Genomic DNA, 26,065 nt, shown 5'->3' with positions numbered 1-26,065 from the left:
TTGAGCGTAGACTTATAAGACAATCAACTTTTGAGAGCAGAAAAAAACATGTCTTTTTTGTTGTTTCTTGCTTTCCTTTTTAGTAGGGTGTTCAGCACATAATAGGCATGCTCGACATATAGTCAGCTGACTCTTCCATGCCTTTCAATTTGTGACCATCTTGACTTCAGAAACTGTGCTGTTTCCTCTTATGAAAAATAAGTATTTCTTTTCTAACTGAATACAGTTGGTCTTCAGAGTCCAGAGACCTGGTTTCCAGCCCAGCTTAGCTTCTAACAAACTGTGTGACCTTGAGCAAAGCAGGTCCCCTTTGGATCTCAGTTTCTTCATCTCTAAAATGAGAAGGTTGAGCTGGACCATCTCAGAGTCCCTTCCAGCTTTAAAAATTCAATGAGTGTCATACTTTCATTCTTGGAAAAGGTAAAAGGAAGGGACATTGGACGAAAAACTAAGGAAGAATTGGAAGGGTGGCAGCTGAGTGCTCAACACCCAGTCTCTAGTTTCAGTCAAAGCTCTTTCCTTTCATACCTATAAGGGACTAGATTTCTGGGTTTCTCAAACCATATATCCAGGGTAAGGGGCACTGAATTAAATCTAGGGGGAATCTAGAGGCATCTACCAATTCTTTTAGCATTTCTGAGAGCCACATGGAGAGCACAGTCTATCCTTTTCAGTAGCTTTAAATCCCCTAATATGACTAACCCTGCATATGTAGTGGCCTCTTGTCTCTGCCTTGTAGATCTTCAAGAGAATCCCCACTTTGCTTGCCCAGTGTGGCTATGGGCAGTAGTGAAAGCTGTTTGTGGTTACATGGAATGGCCACACGGTGTTGGTTCTGAATGGCTGTGTGTATGTCTTGATGTTGTCGTGTGAAGTTGTATGTACTTCTGTGTGGTAGTGCAGCTTTGCGTGGCTACTAATGCACTCCCGGCCTTGCAGGCTCGCAGTGCACAGGGCTGTTCAGCACCACAGTGCTGGGTGGCTCCTCCAGCGCCCCGAATCTTCAGGACTACGCCCGCAGCCATGGCAAAAAGCTACCACCTGCCAGTCTGAAGCACCGAGATGGTATGTGGGTGGGTTTTGCGGGGGACAACTCTTTTCTTCACTTATCTCCCAGCGAGGACACAGCTCAAGAATTATTCATGCTTAAGATGGCACTGACACTGGCCTTATACCAAGTTTTCTTCATCAATAAGAGATGAGAGAAGGAACCAGGCCCCCTTCCACCCCTCCATTTGCATTCCCTCTTGCCATACAAATACTACTTATTTATGCTTATCCCTTCATAATCTCCCTCATACAGCCCTGCTGCATCAATTTGTACTCTTTCCTGGATTCTGGCCTGTAGGGGTAAGGACCAAGGAGGATGATCTATGGTCAGGAAGAATGCAGTGGAGTCTTGATTAAAATCCAGCACATCAGGTTTAGGGAAGGGGAAGTTGCTAAGCTAAGGCAGAAAAGATAATATGGAAAGAGACTCTGGGGGAAGGGATAAAAATTTCTACACAGATTTTATTTCCAAATGACCAGAAAGAAGATGCAGTGGTAAAATTAGAGTTGTTTTGGGGGCCGTATTGTGGTAGAGATGACACATACAGATTCCTAAGAGATTACACCAAAGGAAAATGAAATGTGTTAGTCAGGAATCTAAGGGGTGGGGATGGGAGTGGATCATATAACTAATTATAAAGAACAGAGTCTATTGTGGGCAAATTTCAGAGCAGAGGGTGGGGACAGGGGTGGGTATAATCCCCACGATGTCTTTTCTCCCCAGAGCTCTTGTTTGTCCCGGCCGTAAAACGATTTTCTGTGTCGTTTGCAAAGCATCCGACTAACGGTACGTTTGCTTCTGACTCAACGTCATTCCTCCTCACCATGTCACCTCCAGACACTTAACCTTTGAGTTCTGACACTGACTTTGCCTCTCCTTCCACTGTGTTTTCACCCTGCTATCTCTGAATGAGCCACTCACTAAGTGTGACAGGACATTTCCTTTGTGACAACCTTAGCCTTGGCCTAAGCCTGGCTGCCCTGTCCCTGTGGCAACTCAGGGTCTTACTTCCATAATCACTGTCATCACCATTACATCACTTTTGTTAGTATCACTGGCAAAACATTGATTAAACCTCTCCCTTTCCTATCTCATGACTGCTGGGCTGTGTACAGACATGATAATCATTCCCCTTCTTGAGATGAGAATATATTTCCTAGATTGGTCCCATTTCTTCTCCACTCCCACCCCCCCTCCCCAAACTCCTCAGCTTATATAATTTTGATCCTTCTGTTTTTTTCTCCAACTCTGTTGTTGGGTTTGTTGGGGCGGATGACTAGTTTGTTCCTCTTTTGGAGCAAAGCTACAGTTCTCAGCTCTCCAGCCTACTTACAAGGACATTGGTCTTGAATATATAGTTTCCCATCTCCATATTTCTATCTCCTGCCATTGTATGTATTTTGTGTGGCTCTCGTGCTCCTGACATTTGCTTTATGTTACTACTAACCTAGTGCCTGGGCCTAGAAAACAAGAGCCCAGATTGCTTTGGGATAAAAAAGAAAAAGAAAGGAGTAGGAGGTAGTGAGTAAAGATAAAAGGACTTGCCTTGAGTTTTTAAATGTAGTTTCCATGTGGCACCAGCCTACCTATGGCAAAGCTGTCTCAGAAAGGCTTAAAGTGAAGAGTTGAGATGTCTGCTGGCGATTCTGGGGGAGCTTAAGAATGAGTAATATTTCAAGAATATTGAAGAACCGGGTCTGCCCACACTAAGGTGGAAGAGTTCGGAGATCTGTGTGAACCAAAAACTGAAGGGCTGCGGTCTCTTTGTAGGTATAGCGGGAGAACCCAGGGCTCATTCCTTGTTGAGGTTTTATCCTTTATATCCTTAGTTTCTTCTCTGCATCATATTTTGTCTTCAAGATAAATCCAATTTTGTTAGATATGGTTTTCTTTTGTCCAAGGGCTAAGACTCTTGGAGGGAGTTAAAATTAGCCTGATTTCCTGGCTAGAAAACCTCCACGTGCTGCTCTCCTGCTCCCTAGCCAGTGGCAGCTGCTAGATTTTAGCCCATTCAGGTGGTTCATCTCCACTAGGCACTGCTGAAATTTCTCCCTAGTTTGACTAGCCTATACTTGCTCGGTTTGTCCCTGCCCCCAAGCTCCCATTTGTGCCTGTGGCAGGAGTCCCCATTCAGAGTGGCAAGGCTGTGCCTACGCATTTAGCTTCAAGCTCTTCTGGGCCCCATGTGTCACAGCCATCTCCAGTGTGGAACCTAATGCACTGATAATGTAGCCTAGTACTTGGACTTAGGGTCCATGATATAGTAAAAAGGACTGGGGCCTCTGAAATCAGAGCTAAATCACATATCTACTAGTTGCTTAGCTGCCACAAGAAAAGACCCAAGTTCATAAAACAGATCCCCAAACCTATATACCTCCAGTTCCCTGAACCCTTGGTTAGCAGCTTCACCAGCTGAAGAAAAGAATTAATTCTACCAAAAGGATGAGAGGAAGAAAGAACTGGACAATTCAGGTATAGCATAGGATAACAAATTCAAGATCTCCTCCAACATGCTGCACACTTCCCCAGGGGTCTTCTTGCCTCTTTTGTTTTTCTTGTGCTTGAGCATGGAAGCTAAGAAGCCAGAATCTGGGATCTACCTGTTAACAAAAAGGGGAAATTTGGAGCTGTGTGTCTCTTGCTGAAGAATATTATCTAGATTTAATTTGGCCCTCAGGACAATATGAGGGCTATACCCCATGGCCAAGATCTTGCATGACTGACCCAGCAATTACAGAGTGGATGTTCTGTCTGTAATTGATTGTGGCAGATTAGTCACGGTAGTATGCCACCCCACTGTCCCATCATCACCATCTCCTTGCTATGATGTCTGGCTTTGAAATAGCAGCTGGAAAAACTGGACCTGGTTTTGGAAAGGAGACAAGGCAATGCTTTCTCCATGCTTTTTTGGGAGGGTGGCCCTCAGTCCATCCCTGCCTCTGTTCCTGATAAGCTTCTGTCATATCCTGTGACTATATCCAGCACACAAGAATGGCCCGTTACTAAACCGCATGCTGAACTCACCACAGTAAATTACTAAAGTGGAAAGGAGACTGTGGCTCACCCACGGAGTGTCAGAGTGTGCCAACTGGATTTGTCAAGCCTGTTATCTTCTAGGGACCCACACAACTGTGTGACCATGGATACAGTGAGTGCTCACCAGACTATCCTGGGTAGAACTGAAATCAATTTTCTGACATTCAAACTAAGGTCGCTGAAAACTGTGGTCTCGTGGATCACCCTGTGGAGCCAGTCCTGGTCTGAGAGTTCTGAGCAGTCATCCTCAGCTACCTTAATCCTACCTTCTCTGCTTCCTGAGCACATCCTTGTACTCAAGTTCTTACCCATCCTCACACCAGGTCTTACCTTTTTCCCCAAGAGCTTTCCCCACTGTTTCCCCGACACCCCTACCCCGCACATGCCTTTCACTGCAGTCAACCTTTTGCAGTTGAATTGCATGCCTCTCACAGTTTGCCAAGCAGCTAAAATGAGGGGTTCAGAATCATAGCTTTTCTACTCGTCAGCTGAACAAAGTGCAGTTAGACTCACCAACAGTGGGAAGAAAATATAAAATTATCTAACTTTTAGCTTCTGTAATGGATATACTATTCCCCAAGTCCTGAGATTTATGTATTCTTTTAAAAATATATGCTTATTTGAACAAAAGTAAGGTAAAGGATGATTAGTCAATATTAGCATTTCTTTCAAAAATATATGTTTATTTGAACAAGAGTAAGGTAAAGGATGATTAGTCAATATTAGCATTTTCACATATTGATTTCATTTTTTACATGCACTGTTTCAAAGGAGTCCTAAACCTGGTTTCCTGCCAGTGTCCTGTGCCAGCTGCTTAGCGCCAGCCCGGTCTGTGGCTATCTTAGAGTCTGGTCCAGAAGGCCTGCCTTGAACCTTAACCTTCAGGAGGCTTATTAAGCTTTAAACTATGTTGATACCCAACACAGTTTTTTGTTTTGTTTTGTTTTGTTTTTTTTGAGACAAAGTCTTGTTCTGTTGCCCCAGCTAGAGTGCAGTGGTGTCATCATAGCTCACTGCAACCTCAAACTCCTGGGCTCAAGCGATCCTCCTGCCTCAGCCTCCCATGTAGCTAGGACTACAGGCATGTGCTACCATACCCGGCTAATTTTTTCTATTTTTAGTAGAGATGGGTCTCGCTCTTCCTCAGGCTGGTCTCGAACTCCAGACCTCAAGTGATCCTCCTACCTCAGCCTCCTGAACTGCTAGGATTAGAGGCATGAGTCACCACACCTGGCCTCAATACCTCAATTCTTGACCTTCATCTCTAAGTGACTTTAAATCCTTTCATCTTTATCCCAACTTCATAAATCCATTTGTCTGAAAAGCAGGCCCTAAATAGGGTTTGTCCAAGAATGATCAGGGACCCTGGAGCTCTAGTCAAAGCTCTCAGCTATAAAACTGCCACCTCACTCCTGTCCAGAATAATGTGACTGCTGTCTGCAAGCACTGAATCAATTATGTTTGAGGAGGCAGGGGAGGGCATTGCTGTATGATGAGGTCTCACTAGTCCCTTCTTTTAGACTCACTGTGTGATGCCAACACACTTCTTCCCTGCAAGAGATGCCCAGTGGCTCTGACCATCTCTGCTTCTCTCTTAGCTCACCTTGGATCTGAATGCCCCCACCTCCCAATAATGCTTGTGCCAGTCAGTGCCCCCTCATTGTCTCTCCCTCTTCTCTTTCTTTATCTCTGTGCTTCCTGCCGTGGTCCCCCCACCCCCTCCAGAGCTGCTGGATGACCAGCACCCTGTGGTCCGGTTGCTGCGCAGTTTTTCCTCTGACTGCACAGGGGGCCGGCCAGTCTCCTTGGATGCCACGCTGGCGCATCACCTGCACCAGTGCTCCTACCACCTACGCCTCTTCCGGAACTGGCTGCGCTCAGGCCAGGATGATCCCGAGTGCCTCTACGGTACCCCCTGCCACCAAGCTGGCTGCTGCCACTACCCTGGCTGGGACTGGCTGCTTTGCTTACCGCACTTCTGGCAGGAGAACCTACCTATTTCTTTCTTCTGTTTTCCCTAAGGTTATGTGACTTGCATTTAGTCGCTTGGATGGGATTGGGGCCAGACTGCCTGATAGCTGTAGCATTGGCTGCTCATCTCCTTCCTATTCTCCTTTCTCACTGCCCCCTAATGTTTCCCATTCCCCACCTCTATTCAGTACAGGAGTAATCTCTTGCCTTGGAATCTGTTCTTATCTCTCTAACTCTCTACTACCACCATCTTCAAATTCAAATGTTTTCTAACCATTCTGAGGAGCTAGAGGCTGTACCTGTCCAGCCCTCCTGCCACTAGATTATAGGGGGAAATTGAGGCACAGAGGCCTCAATTGAATCCTTGAGGCAAACAAGGGCCAGAGGTTAGAAGATGATCAGGTATAATCCTTTTGAGTTATAGATTTTAGTCATTGGTGAACAAGAAGCTAAGTCTTGCATAGATATTATTGTCTTGCCTACCTTTAGTCCCTTTAAGGAGATGTAGAGGAGGCATAGGAAAGATTGGGGACTGAGAAAGTGGTCGGGATGGGTATTTCTTGATCTTCTAATGGGGACATTTTTTCCATCAACAGTCCCTGGGATTAGGGTTGCACATTTAGGGTTACCCTGGACCCTACCTGAACTGGTAGAACTACATTGGAATTGTTGGGTTTAGAGCAGAGAATCAGTACTTATTCTTTTTTTCTAGGGGGATTGCCTTGTTTTCCTGATGGAGTAGAGAGATCCTAGCAAGTCTGGGGTCTTCCAGTAGATCAGAATGGAGAAGCATTGATGTGATGGAAATGACCAAGAAAGAACTTCCATCCCCCATCCTGTTCATGCATGTGGTTTTCCTGGGCTGAGCTTCAAGTATATTGCATGCCCTCCAATTTGCATCCAAGTATTCTAGCCTTTCTACCCACATCCTAAATTTGCATGAACCCCCTCCTCAGATTCCATGCCCTCCTCCTTAATCTGGTTCTCATGTTCATATACCTGAAATCTGCTGTTTCTTCCCAGCTCCCTGACCTCCGTACCTCATGTTAGATCTGCAGTTTCACCCCTTACCTCTGGATCCTTGTTTTATTCCCCCAGAAAGCACAAAAGCAATGTTGGTGCTTACCCTACTGGATTCTGTTGATTTTTCCATGGAACATTGCAGACTCTCCATAGGTAGGATGAGAGGTGATTTGATTCACCTGGAGGGCTTAGCAGGTAGACATTTGAAGAAATCTGGAGGTGAGAGAAACAGATTACCCTAGGAGCAATAAAAATTTTCCTCTCCTGAGAATCTCGGATACCCCACACTCCAAAAGCCACGGACTCTTCTGATGGCTCTCAGGGACTCTCCATGCTTCCTTGGCCAGTTGGGGTATATCTGGCAGAAATAACATTGACGTTGTCCATCTCTTTTCTAACAGGATTTGAAGGGTGCTCCATGGTGCCTACCATCTACCCCCTGGAAACACTGCATAATGCCCTTTCCCTGCGTCAAGTGAGTGAATTCTTGAGTAGAGTCTGCCAGCGCCACACTGATGCCCAGGCACAGGCCTCTGCAGGTATGGAGAATACGCTTATTTGGTACTCCATCTCTGCCCCTAATGCCATGCCTCCTAGCGTATGAGAAAGTAATAAAAAGATGGGCACTTCACAAAGACACAAAAATAAACTTGAAAAAAAATGTATAATTGTATAGGCCAACTAAAATATCACAGAAATATCATTCTTTCCCTACAAAATGTGATCCCAATAAAAATCCTATTCTTCTCAAATCACATAAATCAACTCTAAAGTTCTCACTGAAAAATAAACAAGCAAGAATAGGAAAGAAAACACGAAAAGAGGAGCAATGAGAGGATACTAGCCCCACCACATTTTAAAACATCCTATAAAACTTCTACAATACAAACGTGTAGTAATGGTACATGAATAGACAGAGGGTCAAAGAAACAAAATAGAAAACCTAGAAATAGATGAAATTAGCATTTCAAAATACTGAGTGAAAGATAGACTTTTTAATAAATAGATTTGGGACAACTAAATAGCCATTTGACAAAAATTAAATTTGAATCCATACTTTACACTATATACCAGGATAAACTCCATATAGAGCAGAGATCTAAATGTAAAAATCAAATTATATAGCTCCAAGAGCTTATTCATCCACAGAAACACCAAAAAAATCAAGCAAAAACTGTCAAAACCAACTCCATCAGAATCTGGAAAATAGTCAGAGGTTTATAGTAACTAGAAAAATGCTGAATCAAGAAAGAGGCAATTGGCAGAAAAGTTTTGTGGCCTTTTTACTTGCCCTTGCCCCGCCCACTTCCTTGGCTTGGTGGTGGTTTTGAACGCGGCAGCCCACATTCTCAGTGTGGGACCCTGGTCCCTGGCTCCAAAAGGAGCAGAGCAGACCTTATTCTCAAAGAATTGTGTTTGTTCTAATCTGTCTGTGTGCTACCTGAAGGACTGACACAAGGTGCATGCCTACATTTGTTTTGCCTAATTTGAAACTCACTCAGGGCAGAAAACTGGTTATGCAGAGAGTGTTCCTCAGAAACATTGTATAGCAAACGAATAGTTATTGCTCCCTGAGGGAAAACGTTATAGTTAAGGCAAACACCAAAGGTACTGAAAGCCTGGGAGGAAAACCTGGGAGAGAGTTTCTGTGGAAAATTAGGGAATTCAAAAGCACTCATATTTACTGGTGAAGAGCATGTGCACAGAAAAGACTTGAGAAGACCCTGAGTTTTCACCTCTGGCTGAACTCTAGATTGAGCACAAGCAGGAAGTAAAGGCTAAAGGATAGTTGGACATGGTCTGGCTAAGTGTCGAAGGAGTACCTCAACACAGAACCAATCTATAAAGATTAGGAGAGCTTTCCTTTCCTTTTTCTTTTCCTTTTTTGGTTTCTGGCATTCGAGGAAATCTTGGTCAAAACACTAGCTGAACACAGGCTAAAGAAACAGACTTCAGAGACTGCACATAACAAAGAATACAGTCTTTACGGAAATAGTTTAGGAAAGTCACTAAACAAACAGCTAGAGCCCACAGCAGATAACAAAAACAAAGCCTGAGGGGGGGAATAATCTCATTTACAGAGTTAACATGTTATAAATTTCAAAATATTTATAAACAAATTATAAAACGTACAAAAAAAAAAGAAAAGGACACCCAAGAAAGTATGGCCCATTCATAGAAGAAATGAATATAAATGGTCCATGAGGAAGCATAGACATTAGACTTACTAAACAGGATTTTAATCAGCTATTTTATAATACATATGGTCAAAGAGCTAAGAGACCATGGACAAAGAACTAAAGGGATCATCTTGAAGCATCTTGTCTGAATACAAAAAATTAATATAGAAAAAAAATTTTTAAGAAAATACAAAAGAACTAAAGGGAACCAGGAGAATTATGCCTCAACAAATAGAGAATTTTAATTAAAAGATAAAAAAATATAAAATGTAAGGAAATGGAAACTCTGAGGCTGAAAAGTACAATAACTAAAATGAAGAATTCACTAGAGGGATTCATAGAAGATTTGAGCAAACCTGAAGATAGGTCAATTGAAAATTTCCAGCATGAGTTGCAGAAAGAAGAAAGAAAAATGAATATGAGCAGAAGGGACCCTGGGATACCATCAATCATGCCAGCATATGCATAATGGATATTACAGAAGGAGAAGAAAAAGAGGCAGAAAGTATATTTGAAGAAATAATGGCCAAAACCTTCCCAAATTTGATAAAAGACATGAATCTATACGTCCAAATACCTCCAGCAGCTCCAAAAAGGATAAATGCAAAGAGATCCACACTGAGACACATTATAATCCAACTGTTAAAAGACAAAGAGAGAATCTTGAAAGCAGCAAGAAAGAAGGAACTTGTCACATATAAAGAATCTTTAGTAAGAGTAATAGCCAATTTCTCATCAGAAATCATGAAGATCAGAAGGCAGTGGGATGATACATTTATAGTGTTAAAAGAAAAAAACCATGAACCAGCCAGGTGCAGTGGCTCACGCCTGTAATCCTGGCACTCTGGGAGGCTGAGGTGGGAGGATTGCTTGAGCTCAGGAGTTTGAGACCAGCCTGAGCAAAAGCGAGACCCTGTCTCTAGTAAAAATAGAAAAAATCAGCCAGGAGTGGTAGCGAGCCCCTGTAGTCCCAGCTACTCAGGAGGCTGAGGCAGAAGGATCGCTTGAGCCCAGGAGTTTGAGGTTGCTGTGAGCTAGGCTAACGCCACGGCACTCTACTCAGGGCAATGGAGTGAGACTCTGTCTCAAGCAAACAAAAACAAAAAAAGAAAAAGAAAAAAAAGCCATGAACTAAGACTTCTTTAGCTGCAAAACTGTCCAAAAATGAAGGAGAAATTAAGACATTCCCAGATAAACAAAAGCTGAAGGAATTTGTCACTAGTAGACCTTCCCTATAAGATGCTAAAAGGAGCCTTTCAGGATGAAATAAAAGGATACTAGGATACCAGACAGTAACTTGAAGCCATATAAAAACTTAGGAACTCTGATAAAGGTAATTAAATTGGTACATATAAAAGCCAGTGTTATTATATTTTTGGCTTATAGCTCCTCTTTTTATTTCATGTATAATGTAGCACACAAATGAATAAAACATTCACTGTAAGTCTATGTTAATTGGCACACAATGTATAAAGATGTAATTTGTGACAACAACATAAGGTGGAGACTCAGCTTTATAGCAGCAGAGTTTTTGTGTGTTATCAAAGCTAAATTGCCATCAATTCAAACCAGATTTTTTATAAATTTAGAATCTTAATTATAATCTCCATGGTAACCACTAACAAAATACCTTAAAATATATACAAAAAAAGGAAATGAAAAGGTAATCAAAATGGTAAACTACAAAAAAAAATCAATTAAACACAAAAGGTAGCAGTAATGATAGAAAGAACAAAAAAAGGTATAAAACATACACAAAATAAATAGCAAAATGGCAGAAGCCCTTCCTTATCAGTAATGACTTTAAATGTAAATGAATTAAACTCTTCAATCAAAAGGCAGAGTGGCAGAATATATTTTGAAAAATGATCCAACTATATGCTGACTATAAGAGATTCATTTTGTTTATCTTTTTGAAGTTGAATTGGTTTATTTTCTGATTTGCAGTTCTTTAATGTTATTACAAAAGATGGAATATCATTTACTGTACAATTTTTTAAAAAAAAACACTCTCTGATGGTTTCCTTATTGAAAGACTATCATAATAATGTAAACAGAAGAAAAGCAACCAAGATTTAGGGAAATGTAATTGTGTTTTGTATATTTAATTTATTATTTACACTAACATATAATGTCAGAATGATAATTATAATATGGCCAGAGTTATAGGAATATAAAAGAATGAAAAGTCTAAGAAGACAAACTTCCAGCTTAGACAACTGTAAGTTTAGTAATGTTCTCTCATGTTGTTTTGCTTTCTAACATATTACACATTTCCTTGTGTGTGTGTGTGTATGCCAAGTGTGTTATATTTGATAAGAGACTCACTTTAGATCCAAAGACACAAATAGGTTGAAAGTGAAAAGGTAGAAAAAGAGATTCCATGCAAATAGTAACCAAAAGAGAGGTGGGGTAGCTATACTAATATCAGACAAAATAGTCTTTAAGTAAAACATTATTACAACAGACAAAGGTGGTCATTACATATTAATAATGAGATCAGTTTATCAAGAAGATATAACTGTTATAAACATGTAAGCCAGGCACAGTGGCTTATGCCTGTAGTCCCAGCTTCTTGGAGGCTGAGGCAGGAAGGTCATATGAGCCCAGGAGTTTGAGGCCAGCCTGGACAACATAGTGAGACCCCATCTCTTAAATAAAAGTGTATGTGTGTGTGTGTGTGTATATATATATATATATATACCCCCCACACACACAGAGCAAACAACAGAGCCCCAATAGTTGGAGACACCCACTTTTAATATTGGACAGAACAACTAGACAGAAAAATCAGATCAGTAAGGAAACAGAGGATGGGAACAACACTATAAACCAACTAGACCTGACAGACATATATAGAACATTCCACCCAATAACAGCAGAATACTGTTAGATTCTTAGAAGATCACTTAGATTCTTCTGAAGTGCACATGGAATATTCTCCAGAATAGACCATATGTTAGGCCACACAACAAGTCTCAATAAATTTTACATACAAATTTATCATACAAAGTATCTTCTCCAACCACAATGGAATGATGCTAGAAATCAATAATAGAAGGAAAACCAAAAAATTCACAAATATGTGGAAATTATACAATATACTCTCAAACAACCAGTGGGTCAAAGAAGAAATCACAAAGGAAATTAGATTATTCTTTGAGATGAATGAAAATGAAAATACAGCATACCAGAAGTTATGGGCTGCAGCAAAATCAGTGCTCAGAGATAAATTTATAGCTGTAAATACCTACATTAAAAAGAAGAAATCTTAAATCAATAACCTAACTTTATACCTTAAAGAACTAGAAAAAGAAGAGTAAACTAAACCCAAAGCTAGCAAAATGAAGAAAATAATAAAGATTAGAATGTCGATAAAGGAAATAATGAATAGAAAGATAGTAGGAAGAATCAACAAAACCAAAAGTTGGTTTTATGAAAAGATTAGCAAAATTGGCAAACCTTTAGCTAGACTGACTAAGAAGAGAGAGAATAGTCAAATAACTAAAATCAGCAATAAAAGTGGGGACATAAGAGAGTATTGTGAACAATTATATGTCAACAAATTAGATAACCTAGATGAGATGGATGAATTCTTAGAAACACACAAACTACAAAAATTGACTCAAGAAGAAATAGACCTGGCTGGGTGCAGTGGCTCACATCTGTAATCCCAGGACTTCGGGAGGATTGCCTGAGATCAGGAGCTCGAGACCAGCCTGGGAAGCACAGAGAGACCCGTCTTTACAAAAAAAAAAAATTAGTTGGGTATGATGGCACAGGTCTGTTGTCCCAGCTACTCAGGAGGCTAGGGCAGAAGGATTGCTTCAACCCAGGAGTCTGAGGCTGCAGTGAGCTATGATCATGCTACTGCACTCCAGCCTGGGTAACAGACCAAGACCCTGCCTCTAAAAAAAAAAGAATGCGTCACAAATAACCATTTCTAAATTGTAACAGAAACAATTGGAGTATGTTGTATATAGTAATGGAAGTATTGTATTGTACTAAACATTTAAAGAAGAATTAACCCCCGTGCTTCTCATGCTCTTCCAAAAACTTGAAGAGGAGAAAATACTTGCTAACTCATTCTGCAAGTCTAACATTACCCTGATACCACAAATCAGACAAAGACACTATAAGAAAACTACAGAACAACATCCCTTATGAATATAGTGGCAAAAATCCACAACAAAATGCTAGCAAGCCAAATCCAACAGCACCTTAAAAGAATTACACACCATGGCTAAGTGAGATTTATCTCAGGAATGCAAGAGCGACTCAATACAAGAAAATCAGTCAGTGTAATATACTACATTAATAGAATGAGGGAAAAAAACACAATCATCTCAGTTGACACAGAAAAACATTTGACAAAATCCGACATCCTTTCATGATAAAAACACTCAGCACACTGGGAATAGAGGAGAATTTCCTCAACATGATAAAGGGCATTTATGAAAACTCACAGCACATATCATACTCAATGGTGAAAGACTGAAAGCTTTCCTCTTGTAATTAGAAACAAGACAAGGATGCCTGCTTCTACCGCTGCCATTCAACATTGTACTAGAAATTCTCATCAAGGAAAAAAAAAGTCATCCAAATTGGAAAGGAAGTAATAATGCCAGGCCTATGCACAGCAATTGTGGTCCTATATATGGAAGATTGCAAAGAAGCCTCAAAAAAAAAAATCTACTAGAGCTAAGGAACAAATACAGCAGAGTTGCAGGGTATAAGATCAACTCACAAAAATCAATTGGGAAAAAAAAATCAATTGGGGACAAGGAGGAGAAAACAATCAATTGTGTTGCTATATGCCAGCAATGAACAATCCAAAAATGACATTAGGAAAACAATTCCATTTACTATAGCATCTAAAAGAATAAAATACCTAGGAACAAATTTAACCAAGAAAAGGAAAGATTTGTACACTGGAAACTATAAAACATTGCTGAAAGAAATTAAAGAAGACCTATACAATGGAAAGACATTCCATGTTCATATAGAAGACATGATATTGTTAAAATGGCAATATTTCCCAGAGTGATGTCTGGATATAATGCAATTACTATCAAAATGCCAATGACCTTCTTGCAGAAATGGAAAAGCTGATCCTCAAATTCATATGTAATTGCAATGAGGCCTGAATAGCCAAAAGAATATTGAAAAAGAAAAACAAAGTTTGAGGGCTCACACTGCCTAATTTCAAAATGTACTACAAAGCTATAGTAATCAAAACAATGTGGTACTGCCATAAAGATAAAAATATAGGCCAATTGAATAAAATCAAGAGTCCAGCCGGGTGCGGTGGCTCACGCCTGTAATCCTAGTCCTCTGGGAGGCCGAGGCTGGTGGATCTCTCGAGGTCAGGAGTTTGAGACCAGCCTGAGTGAGACCCCGTCTCTACTAAAAATAGAAATAAATTATCTGGACAACTAAAAATATATACATAAAAAAAAATAGCCGGGCATGGTGGCGCATGCCTATAGTCCCAGCTACTTGGGAGGCTGAGGCAGTAGGATCGCTTAAGCCCAGGAGTCTGAGGTTGCTGTGAGCTAGGCTGACGCCACGGCACTCACTCTAGCCTAGGCAACAAAGTGAGACTCTGTCTCAAAAAAAAAAAAAAAAAAAAGAGTCCAGAAACAAACCCATACGTCTATAGCTAATTGGTTTTCAGATGCCAAGGCTGTTCAATGGAGAAAGAACAGTCTCTTCAACAAATGGTGCTGGAACCACTGGATATTCACATGCAAAAGAATGAAGTTGGACCACTACCTCACACCATATAAAATTAACTCATGGATTAGTGACCTAAATATGAGAGCTAAAACTATAAAACCCTTAGAAGAAGACATAGGGTAAATCTCATGACCTTAGATCTGGTAGTGGATTCCTACAGAGACCAAAAGTATAAGCAACAAAAGTAAAAAATAGATAAATTTGACTTCACCAAAATTAAAAGCACTTGTGCATCAAAGAACATTGTCAAAAAGTGAAAAGACAGCTTACCGAAAGAAATTATTTGCAAATCAGTTTCTAATAAAGGTCTAGAACATAACAACTCAACAGAAAGACAAACAACCCAACTTAAAAATTAGGCAAAAGACTGGAATTGACCTTTCTCCAAAGAAGATAGAGAAATAGCCAAGAAGTGCATGAAAAGAAGCTCACTCTCATTAGTCATTAGGGATATGCAAATCTAAACCACAATGAGATACCACTTCAACCCCCTAGATAGCTATATAAAAAAACAAAGAAGAAAAATTGTGTAAGAGAGGATGTGGACAAATTGGAACACTTGCATATTGCTGCTAGAAATGTAAAATGGTACAGCCACTGTGGAAAACAGTTTGACAGTTCCTCAAAAATTTTAACAAACAATTACTATATGACCCAGCAATTCCACTCCCAGGTATGTACCCAAAAGAACTGAAAATAGGTACTCCAACAAATACCTTCACAGAGACGTTCATGGTAACAGTATTCACAGCAGTCAAAAGGTAGAAACAACTGAAATGTCCTTGAATGGATAAATAAAATGTATATACATACAATGGAATATTACTGAGATATAAAAAGGAATGAAGTACTGATACATATTATAATATGGATAAACCTCAGAAACATTATGCCAAGTGAAAAACGCCAAGCATAAAAAGTCACATATTGTATCATTCCATTTATGTGAAATACCCAGAGTAGGTAAATCCATAGAGACAGAAAGATTGGTAGTTTCCAGGGATTGAGGGTAAGGCAGAATGGGATTAACTTCTTAATGGCTATGGGGTTTTCTTTTTGGGTGATGAAAATGATTTGGAACTAGATAGAGGTGGTAGTTGTACAACATTGTGGATGTACTAAATGCCACAAAACTATATACACTTTAAGATGGATAACTTTATATTAGGTGCATTTCACTTCAATAAAAAAAATTAAGCCATGCAGAACTAAAAATAAGCAAGGTAGTGGTGGTAAATTCCTTTATCATTTGAAAGTAAGGAAAGCCTAATTGTGACTCAAAGTCAAATTTGGGAAATAATAGGAAAATATTGATAAATTAAGCATATAAACTTAAAACCAATAGGGACATCATAAGCAAAAACATTTTTTTGTGTTTTATGTCATATATGTAGAATTAATCATTCTAAAATATAAAGAGTTCTTATATATCAATAAGGAGAAGAACAAAACATGATTTTTAAAAACAGTTTACATAGAAAGAAATGCAGATAGCCATTGCATGTGTGAAATTATGCTCAATCTTGGTCATAAGAGATATGCAAATTAAAACCACACTGAGATATTATTTCTCACCTATCAGATTAGAAGATTGGAAAAAATCCAAAAGTTTAACAAAATACCTTCTTGGTAAGTCTAATGAAATAGGAAGTTGTTGGGAGTATAAAATGATAACAAATGGATGTAAAATTGGTAATATCTCACAGAATTACAGATACAGTTAACCTCTGATCCAATAATCCACTTTCAGGAATCTATTCTGAGGCTATTCCCACACAAAGTTGAAATAACATTTACATAAAATTATTCATTGTGAAAAAAAAGAAAAAATATTCATTGTGGCATTATTTATAGTAAAAAATATTGGAAACAATCCAAGAGTTCTTCAGTACAAGAGTGGTTGAAAAAACTTTGGTATAGCCACTCGATTAAATACTATGTATCGGTTGAAACTAATGAGAAAGTTCTATATCATATGACATGAAGTAATCACCACAATATATCATTAAGTGAAAAAACAAGGTGCAGAATAGTATGTTACCTATTTTGTAAATAAGGAGGTATAATAAAGAAAAAAATAAATATATATTTGCAAAATGAAATGCTAGAAGTATAAACCAGAAACTAATAGAATTGGTTACCTCTAGAGGTAAAAATGGAGAATGGGGCTGAAAGGCATGAAGGAAACACAACTTCCCTGAGTGTGCCTTCTTAGACAGCTTTGACTTGTGCACCTGTGAATGTTTTTCAAAATAGAAAATTAAATCAAAAGGGAAAAGAAACAAACCCTAAAATTGAAAACAAAAGAAAGAAATGACCTTAACTATATATCAAAATAGTAACATAACCACACAGGTAAAATAATTTTTCAAATTTACTCTGACTGTAAATTCTTTGATGAGACAAGAAGAACTATAAAATAATTTTAATCCTTATTTAGTAGTTTAATTGTTAGTAGTGATATTAATACTATAATAATATTGATACTATTTTGATGTATTTGTATTATAAAGTAATTACATGTATTATAAAGTAATGCAAATAAGGAATTACGTTCCTATTATTAGGAACCAGGATTTTCAAAATAAGGTAAATTAGACATGAGTATACATTCAAAAAGCCTTTTGTTTTTTGGAGACAGAGTCTCACTCTGTTGCCCAGGCCAGAGTGCTGTGGCATCAGCCTAGCTCACAGCAACCTCAAATTCCTGGGCTTAAGCAATCCTACTGCCTCAGCCTCCTGAGTAGCTGGGACTACAGGCATGTGCCACCATGCCTGGCTCATTTTTTCTATATATTTTTAGCTGTCCATATAATTTCTTTCTATTTTTAGTAGAGACAGGATCTCACTCTTGCTCAGGCTGGTCTCGAACTCCTGAGCTCAAATGACCTGCCCGCCTCGGTGTCCCAGAGTGCTAGGATTACAGGCGTGAGCCACTGTGCCCATCCTCAAAAAGCTTTTAAAATGCTATAATATAGGCTGGGGATGATGGCTCATGCCTGTAATCTCAGCACTCTGGGAGGCTGAGATAGGAGGATTGTTTGAGGCCAGGAGTTTGAGACCAGCATGGGCAACAATAGTAAGACCCTGTATTAAAAAAAAAAAAAAATTTAAAAATTAGCCGGGCGTGGTAGCTAGTAGTCCTAGCTACTTGGGAGGCTGAGGCGGGAGAATCACTTTGAGTCCAGGAGTTTAAGGTTGCAGTGAGCTGTGATTACACCACCCTGGGCAACAGAGCAATACCCTGTCTCTCTCTCAAAAAATTATATGTTTATATATATAAATATTTATTTATATATTTGTAAATAAAGTACACTGAATTTATAAAAATCCACAAGCCCATAATGAATCCTACAAAGAAAACAATAATAAAATAAAATAATACTTGTCCACTGCTATTGGAGAATACTTGTTACCAACTACTTACTCTGAAACCTAATTAAAGGGAAATAAACACTTAACCTACCTTTTCAGTGAGAACTGTGGTTCAAAATAATAAATAATCAAATAGCCTCAGTTGAAGAGGGAAAGCTCTTCTTTACAGAAAATACACTAGCTAATAAATGTAGAAGGATTGTCAGAATTAGAAAATCACCATTTGACACCCCTAATAAAATAATTAAAGATTGTCAATGGATAATACTAACACCATTAAGTGAAACATTGATGGGCAACTAGACTTCCCTCAAAGGATCACTCCTGATCAGAAAGGAAAACTTCACAATAGTGAGATCTGGTGGATGCCACCTTAACCTAGTTAGTAAACTTAGTCTTACTTATAATGGGACAATGAGACATTAAGTGCCTCCAATATGATACAATATATAAGTATACAGGATCACCTCTTAAAGTAATTCTTAACAAAATTATTTCACCTGAATCATCTAATTAGGTCTTTTAGATCTAACTTCCAATTTATAGGAAATACAAGGGATAATAAATTAAATGATTCTATGCAGAAGCAATTAGACAAGTCTAGAATGTAGGACATGACATACTGCAAGACAATTGACCTCTTCTTTTCAAAAAATTACTATGAATAAGAGTGGATGGGGGAGCACTATTTAGACTAAAAGAGACATAACGAAATGCGATGCATGGTTCATGTTTGGATCCTGCTATAAAAGACATTTAGGCTGGGCATGGTGCTTATGCCTGTAGTCCTATTTACTTGGGAGGCTGAGGCAGGAAGATTGCAGGAGCCCAGAAGTTTGAGGCTGCAGTGAACTATGACCAGGCCACTGCACTCCAGCCTGAGTAACAGAGAAGACCCTATGTCAAAAAAAAAAAAAAAAAAAAAGGAGCGAGAAAGACATTTGGGGAGTATTTGGGGAAATTTGAATATGTACTGGGTATTGGATGATATTAGGGAATTATTTTAAATTTTGTTCAGCTTGTTAATGGTGTGTGGCTATATAGGAAAAATTCCTTATGTTTTAGAAATGCATATTGAAGTATTTGGAGGTGAAATGTTTCATAATGTCAGTGATTTATTTTAAAGAACTTTCTTATGAAGAAATAGATGAAACAAGTATGCCAAAATGTTAATGTGTTAAATCTAGGAGATGAGTACATGGATATTGATGTACTAGTCTTTCAACTAGTTTTTAAAAATGTTTAAAAATGTTCATAATATACAGTTTAAAAAATTGACAATAGTTTGGGGGAAGGGTCCCTAGGAAATGCTACTTCTCAGCCCAAGAAGGGTAAGTTGGATTTGACTTACATTGAGAACCTGTGGCTCTTGGATTCTTCCTCATATGCCTTTTTTTCTCCCCACACCCCACCTATCCAGCCCTGTTTGACTCTCTGCACAGCAGCCAGGCCTCAGATAGCCCATTTTCCCCACCCCGTACTCTTCACTCACCTCCCCTGCAACTCCGGCAGCGTTCTGAGAAGCCCCCTTGGTGTAAGTAACCCTTTTGGAACTGCCTAGACAAAAGCCAAGGGGGGTGGAGGGATTGGTGAATGAGAGACCTGTTGCATGAGGGGAAAAAAGATGAGGGTCGAAAGACCAAGAATATCCATTCGGGAAAGCAGTCTCATCTGCTGCTTCCAAGATGAGGGGAGGGCCTGTTTATTCTCTCTTTTCACATCTGTCCTCCGTGCTCCCTCTGTCTCATTGGAGAAAGACTGTTCTTCAATATTAGGGAATTATCTTTAATTTCGAGAGAGCTCTGCCCTTGGAGGAAGAAAGGATGGAGACTTCATTCTCCTCCAATCCCCATTTGATCTCTACAGCTTTCTTCAGTAAAGATGACTGAAAGGCAACCTACTACACATCTAGAAAAGCTGGGAGCAGGAAACTAGAATCTGCTACTTATGTCTACATGTTCCTTCTCTCAAGTTGTCTGTTCTCAGTTGTTAGTTCAAGTTAAGGCACTGGATTTTCCATCTCTTCTTTATAATCTATAGCCTATCACTAATTAGTTTTGGTAACCATGCGAACAGTGGAGCCACAAGAAGTTCTTAAGGTGACTGTAAGGAGGGGAAGATGCTGGTAGTAATTGGAGGTGGGGCTATGGGCCAGAGGCACTGTTGGGGGAAAAAATCCTTTCCTTATCATCCTGCCTCCTGGAATCAAACATGCCTTTCATTATTTTACTTGGACAGGAATGAAGCAAAGATTTATATTTCAGCATTGGGGTTAACAGTTGGAGATTTTGCCCTTCTTCTGGCACCTGGTATCAGGAAGAAACTTTCCTCCCTGACACCAAGAATTCTCCCCTGACATTCAGGTTATCCTACACTCACCTTGACATTGCCCCTTTTACCTCTCTTGGAGTATTTATGGGTTCTGCTCCCTGGAAATCTTATCCTTTTCCCTCTTCTGTTTCTGTCTGACCTCTGTGATTTGCCAGCTCTGCCCATGAGCTGGATATTAAGGCTACTTCTATACCTAGGTAAAGCTTAATTTACATCTTTTCTTTTTTTCATCTAGACCTTTGATTAATTATCAGGCATGTAGCCTCATTGGTAAACATCTTCTTTAGGGTCTGTCTCCACCAGAAATAGACTCCATATCTCTTAAAGCCTTGTACCAAAACCATTTCCCCCTTTTCCTGCTTGAAGCATGCCTCTCTGATCCTTTATAGAAGAGATACAACTAGCATATCTTATAAACTCAATGACTGACTGAGCTTTTACAGGCTCAGACTTGCCAACTTTTCCAGGTTTTCTCTGATGACAATGTATCCAGGTATCCCCTGCTTCCAGAATCTATCGTTATTGATACTATAGTGCTTTAATATATAGTTATAATAAAATACTATCAATAAGTATGATATTTAAAAAGGGAAAAGTAGGTTATTCTCTTACTAGAGGTCAATGCAGAAATAGAGGTTGGGGTAGAAATTGTCCCACAGTGTGATTAAAGATTCTGAGGTCTTTATTATACTCAGGATATGGGAAATTAGTTTTATGTTTTCTATGTATGTAATAGAAATATGCACAAGCCTGTAATTTAGAGGGTCTCAAGACTTAGGGGGTCTTAAGTTTGGCTCCATGGATGGGCTTCAGGGTAGAGTCTGTAAGCCTCAGGAATCATATATAAAGATTAGTGTGAATATTCATATGTACGTTTTTCCTGGAAGATTTTCATTAAAGCCTCAAAGGGGTCAGTGACCCCCAGAAAGGTTAAGAACTTCTGCCATGTAGAGGTTCCATGGCAGTCTTCTATCTTGGTAAACTATTTTCTTTCCTACTGTTCTTATTTATAAGGTTTTTCTGTATTCTCTGGCTTGCTTATCTCTTGGGCTATTAATAATGATTACCTCTGCCCCAGAAATACATTGATTGCTTTAAAGAATGATTCTTAACAAAAGGTATACATCAGATTCAATTGGGAGTGTTTCAACAAAATGATATTGCCCTCATCCTTCCCCCTCCCCTCACCTATGCCTTTACACTAAACACAGAATTAGAATCTCTGGAGATGGAATCTGGGAATTTGTATTTAAAGAAAATTTTTGATAGTTTTTTTATTGATGCATAGTAGTAGTACATGTGATAACTTTAATACATTAGTATCATTTGTAAAGATCAGATCAGCGTACTTGGGATATCCATCCAAGAATTCTTCAAATTCTTCTCTTCTAGCTATTTTGAAGTATACTATGGATCTGCAGCCTCCAACCCCTGGGCTGCAGACTGGTACAGTCTGTGACCTGTTAGGTACTGGGGCACACAGCAGGAGGTGAGCAGTGGGGCTAGCTAAGCTTCATCTGTATTTACAGGTGCTCCCCATCACTCACATCACTGCCTGAGCCCTGCCTCCTGTCAGATCAGCGGTGGCAATAAATTCTCATAGGACCGCGAACCCTACTGGAAACTGCGCATTCAAGGGATCCAGGTTGCATGCTCCTTATGAGAATCTAATGCCTGATGATCTGAGGTGGAGCTGAGGTGGTGAAGCTAGCGCTGGGGAGCAGCTGCAAATACAGATTATCATTAGCAGAGAGGTTTAACTGCACAGAGACCATAATAAATCAATTGCTTGCAGACTCTCATCAAAACCCTATCCGTGAGTGGCAAGTGTAAATGTAATAATAATATAAATAGAGATTACAATAAATGTAATGCACTTGAATTATCCCAAAACATTCCCTCCCCCAGTCTGTGGAAAAATTGTCTTCCCTGGTGCCATAAAGGTTGGGGACTGCTGCTATATATTATTGTAAATTATAGTCATCCTGCTGATCTATCTAACACTAGGTCTTATTTCTTTTATCAAACCATATATTTGCACCCATTGATTAACTTCTCTTCATTCCCCTCTCTTGCCTACACTTTCTTGTTTTTCCATACTTGTCTTATTTCACTTAACATAATGACTTCCAGTTCCATCCATGTTGCTGCAAATGACAGATTTCATTCTTTTTTATGGCTGGATAATATTCCATTATGTATATATACCACATTTTCTTTATCCATTCATCTGTTGATGGGCACTTAGGTTGATTCCATATTTTGGCTATTGTGAATAGTGCTGCAGTGAACATGGAAGTGCCAATCTCTTTTCAATATATTGATTTTGTTTCTTTTGAATATATACCCAGTAGTGGAATTGCTGGATCATATGGTAGTTTTATTTTTAGTTTTTTGAGGAAACTCCCTACTGTTCTCCATAATGGCTGTACTAATACTAATTTACATTCCCACCAACAGGTTATGAGGGTTCCCCTTTCTCCACATCCTCACTAGCATCCATTGTTGCCTGTCTTTTTGATAAAAGCCATTGTATTTGATTTGCATTTCTCTGATAATTAGTGATATTGAGCATTTTTCATATACCTGTTGGGCATTTTTATGTCTTCCTTAGAGAAATGTCTATCAGATCTTTTGCTCATTTTAATTGGATTGTTTGTTTTTTTTGCTATTGAGTTGTTTTAGATCCTTATATATTCTGGTTATTAATCCTTTGTCAGATGGATAATTTGCAAATATTTTCTCGCATTCTGTGGGTTGTCTTTTCACTTTGTTAATTGCTTCCTTTGCTGTGCAGAAGCTTTTTAGCTTGATATAATTTCATTTTTCTATTTTTGCTTTGGTTGCTTGGGCTTTTGAAATCTTACACAATGTTGATAGGTAACTCTAATTATGAACCACTGGGCTAAAGTGTTCATATGCTTCCAAAGTAGAAATGAGGGGCCATGGGAATTTGGAGTTGGAATGGGGGTTTATTTGTGAAAGAACTGATGTAGTGGGCCTCAGCACTCTCTCCTGAAGTCTTAGATGTACCTTAATGTTACTCTCATAGTATACATTAAGCTAGGGTGAAAATTCCTGAGCTAGGCAAACTTAGAAATCTCTGCCTAACTTAGGAAGAACTCAGACCCTCTTTACTCAAGACATAAGTAGCATAGGCTACCCATTCTAGCATTTGAACTGTATGAGTAGAGCCTCCTCTTCCATCTTGTCTGACTTGGTCTCCTGACTTTGCTTTACAGACAGCAGTGGCCCTTCCAGCACTGTGTCCAGTGCTGGTCCTTCTTCCCCTACTGCAGTTGATGGTAACTCCCATTTTGGCTTCAGTGATCAACCCTCCCTAAATTTACATGTGACTGAAGAATGTCAATGCCTTGGGCTACTCCAGGAGACCCTCAGGAATGGAGCACAAGAGCTATCCATAGAAGGGAAGCAAGAGCCTTTTGAACTGAACCAATCTCCACAGATGCCACCTGTGGAAATTAGCCAGCCATGCCAACTTGCTGAAGAGGTCAGCCAGCCATTCCAGGAGAAGCATGACAATCTTAACCACACATACCAGGAGGTCCCTCACATCAGCCAGCCATGCCAGAAGGCCAGCCAACTGTGCCAGAAAGTCTCTGAGGAAGTATGCCAGCTTTGCCAGGAGAACCCTGAAGAGGTCAGCCAGCCATACCAGGTGGTCCCTCTGGAGGTTGGCCGGCTGGTCCACGGGTTCCCTGTAGGGGATGGGGGCCTGGTCCAGGAAACCATTGTGGAAGTTGGTAGGCCAGCCCAAGAGATCCCTGAGGAGCTCAGCCAGCCATGCCAGAAGTTTCCTGTGGAGGTTGGCAGGCTAGCCCAGGGGGCTTCGGTAATCAATCTGTTGTCTCAGAACATCCCTGAGGTTGATAAATCATCCCAAGAGTTCCCTGGGGAAATTGATCTGCAGGCCCTGGAGGTTCCCGAGGAAGTTAATCAGCAGTCCTGGGTGGTCCCTGAGGTGATTGACCAGCTGCCTGCAGAGGATGTTCCTCAAGTCCAGTATCTGTCTAGTGATCCAAACCCTCAAAGCCAATCTCCAGCCCATGACCAGCACTCACCTCTTCCACCAGCAACATGTAATTAATTATTTTCTCATGAGTGGTGTCACACTATACCAGCCATTTGAGCCAGCAACCTTTTCTCTTGGCTAACTCACCAGCCAGCATGAGGCCTTGGCTCTCACCAGAGGTGTCTGAGGAAGCAGTTGTCTTGGCATGAAGCACACCTGTGCCAGAGGCTTGCTTGAGGAGGAACCAATTTCATGTTCAAAGTAGGTATTGTCTCCTCACCTTGCCATTAGAGTTGAGTAGGATTTCCTTGGGGTGGGCTGGTCCGTCATTACCTGTCCTACTCTGAGCATTGCAGGAAATCACAGATTGTTAAAGGAAATGCCACTTAACTACTGAAGACACCATCCAGGGATAGCAAATGCAAAAGGAGAGACTCCAGAGTCTTCACTTTTCTGGGGAAATATTCACAACTTCTCAAATTTCCCTTAGACCATATGTGCATTCAGGGGGACTCTTATCTTTGCTAGCACTCCTCACATGGGCCCAGAATGGCCTTCTGAAATGTCTGGAAAATAGAGTCCCCTTCTCAAACAAACGTCTGTCATGGCCACTAATCTTTAGACTGGGCTTTTGAGTGTTTCCACATCATCCCCAAGTGCCCCCTCTCCCCCAGTGTTATTCCTCTGGTCAACAGCTCCAGGGAAAAATAGGTATTAGATGGCCATGCAAATTTCTGAGTAACTACTTAAAATGGTCTAGAGGATTCTTGGCCATTCTGTGAAGTTGGGCCTCACTTTGTTGTGGGGCTGTTTGGCTTTAGGAGATGCTGTAGTAGAGAGAATCAGGTTCTATTTTAAGAAATCATCAGAGATCAATATTGTACAGATATGATCAAAGATTTAATAAATAAATAAATAAATAAATATATATATATATATATATATATATATATATATACATATATTTCTGTAGTAGTGCCAGGGACAGACTGGCCAAAGAACAAACACTCCAGGGTCCCCAAGAAGTTTGTCCTTACATCATTGTGTCTTTAGGGCCAGACATGATTATGAAGCTTTTCCCAAAGATGTGGGGGTGGGAATGGGGGTGGATAGGAGGGGTAATGGGTCATTGGAGTGGGGGGGGGGCCGGAACATTATGAGTGCTCAATAAATACAAAATAATGAGAATGGTGGTGGTGATGACAATGTCCTTGTGAATTCAAGAATGACTATGACTGTGAGTCAATTGTGTCTGTGACTGAATTAATCTGAATCAGTCAAAAGTCATTATAGTTGAGCAGGAATGGGCTACAAAAATACAGAGAT

The 26,065-nt window shown here is 39.8% G+C and overlaps 1 protein-coding gene across 15 annotated transcripts in view; it reads left to right on the top strand.

Annotated features, from left to right (window-relative positions):
• The window catches only part of PPIP5K1 (diphosphoinositol pentakisphosphate kinase 1), a 48,190-nt gene extending 22,269 nt beyond the window's left edge, over positions 1-25,921 (top strand). For 6 of the 15 annotated variants that reach the window (XM_045540177.1, XM_045540143.1, XM_045540133.1 and 3 more), the window contains 5 exons: positions 940-1,065; positions 1,775-1,837; positions 7,483-7,620; positions 19,796-19,909; positions 23,949-25,921. In XM_045540177.1, coding sequence (XP_045396133.1) covers positions 940-1,065; positions 1,775-1,837; positions 7,483-7,620; positions 19,796-19,909; positions 23,949-24,814 — 1,307 coding nt within the window. In that variant the 3' untranslated portion in view covers positions 24,815-25,921. Of the gene's footprint in view, positions 1-939; positions 1,066-1,774; positions 1,838-5,812; positions 5,996-7,482; positions 7,621-19,795; positions 19,910-23,948 lie in introns of all 15 variants that reach the window. The other 9 variants (XM_045540201.1, XM_045540159.1, XM_045540192.1 and 6 more) reach the window with 4 other exon arrangements.
• Positions 25,922-26,065: the final 144 nt, after the last annotated feature.

The sequence above is a fragment of the Lemur catta genome, chromosome 1 (genome assembly GCF_020740605.2).
Source record: "Lemur catta isolate mLemCat1 chromosome 1, mLemCat1.pri, whole genome shotgun sequence".
In the NCBI taxonomy this organism is placed as follows: domain Eukaryota; kingdom Metazoa; phylum Chordata; class Mammalia; order Primates; family Lemuridae; genus Lemur; species Lemur catta.
This window is presented reverse-complemented; position numbering and strand designations above follow the sequence as displayed.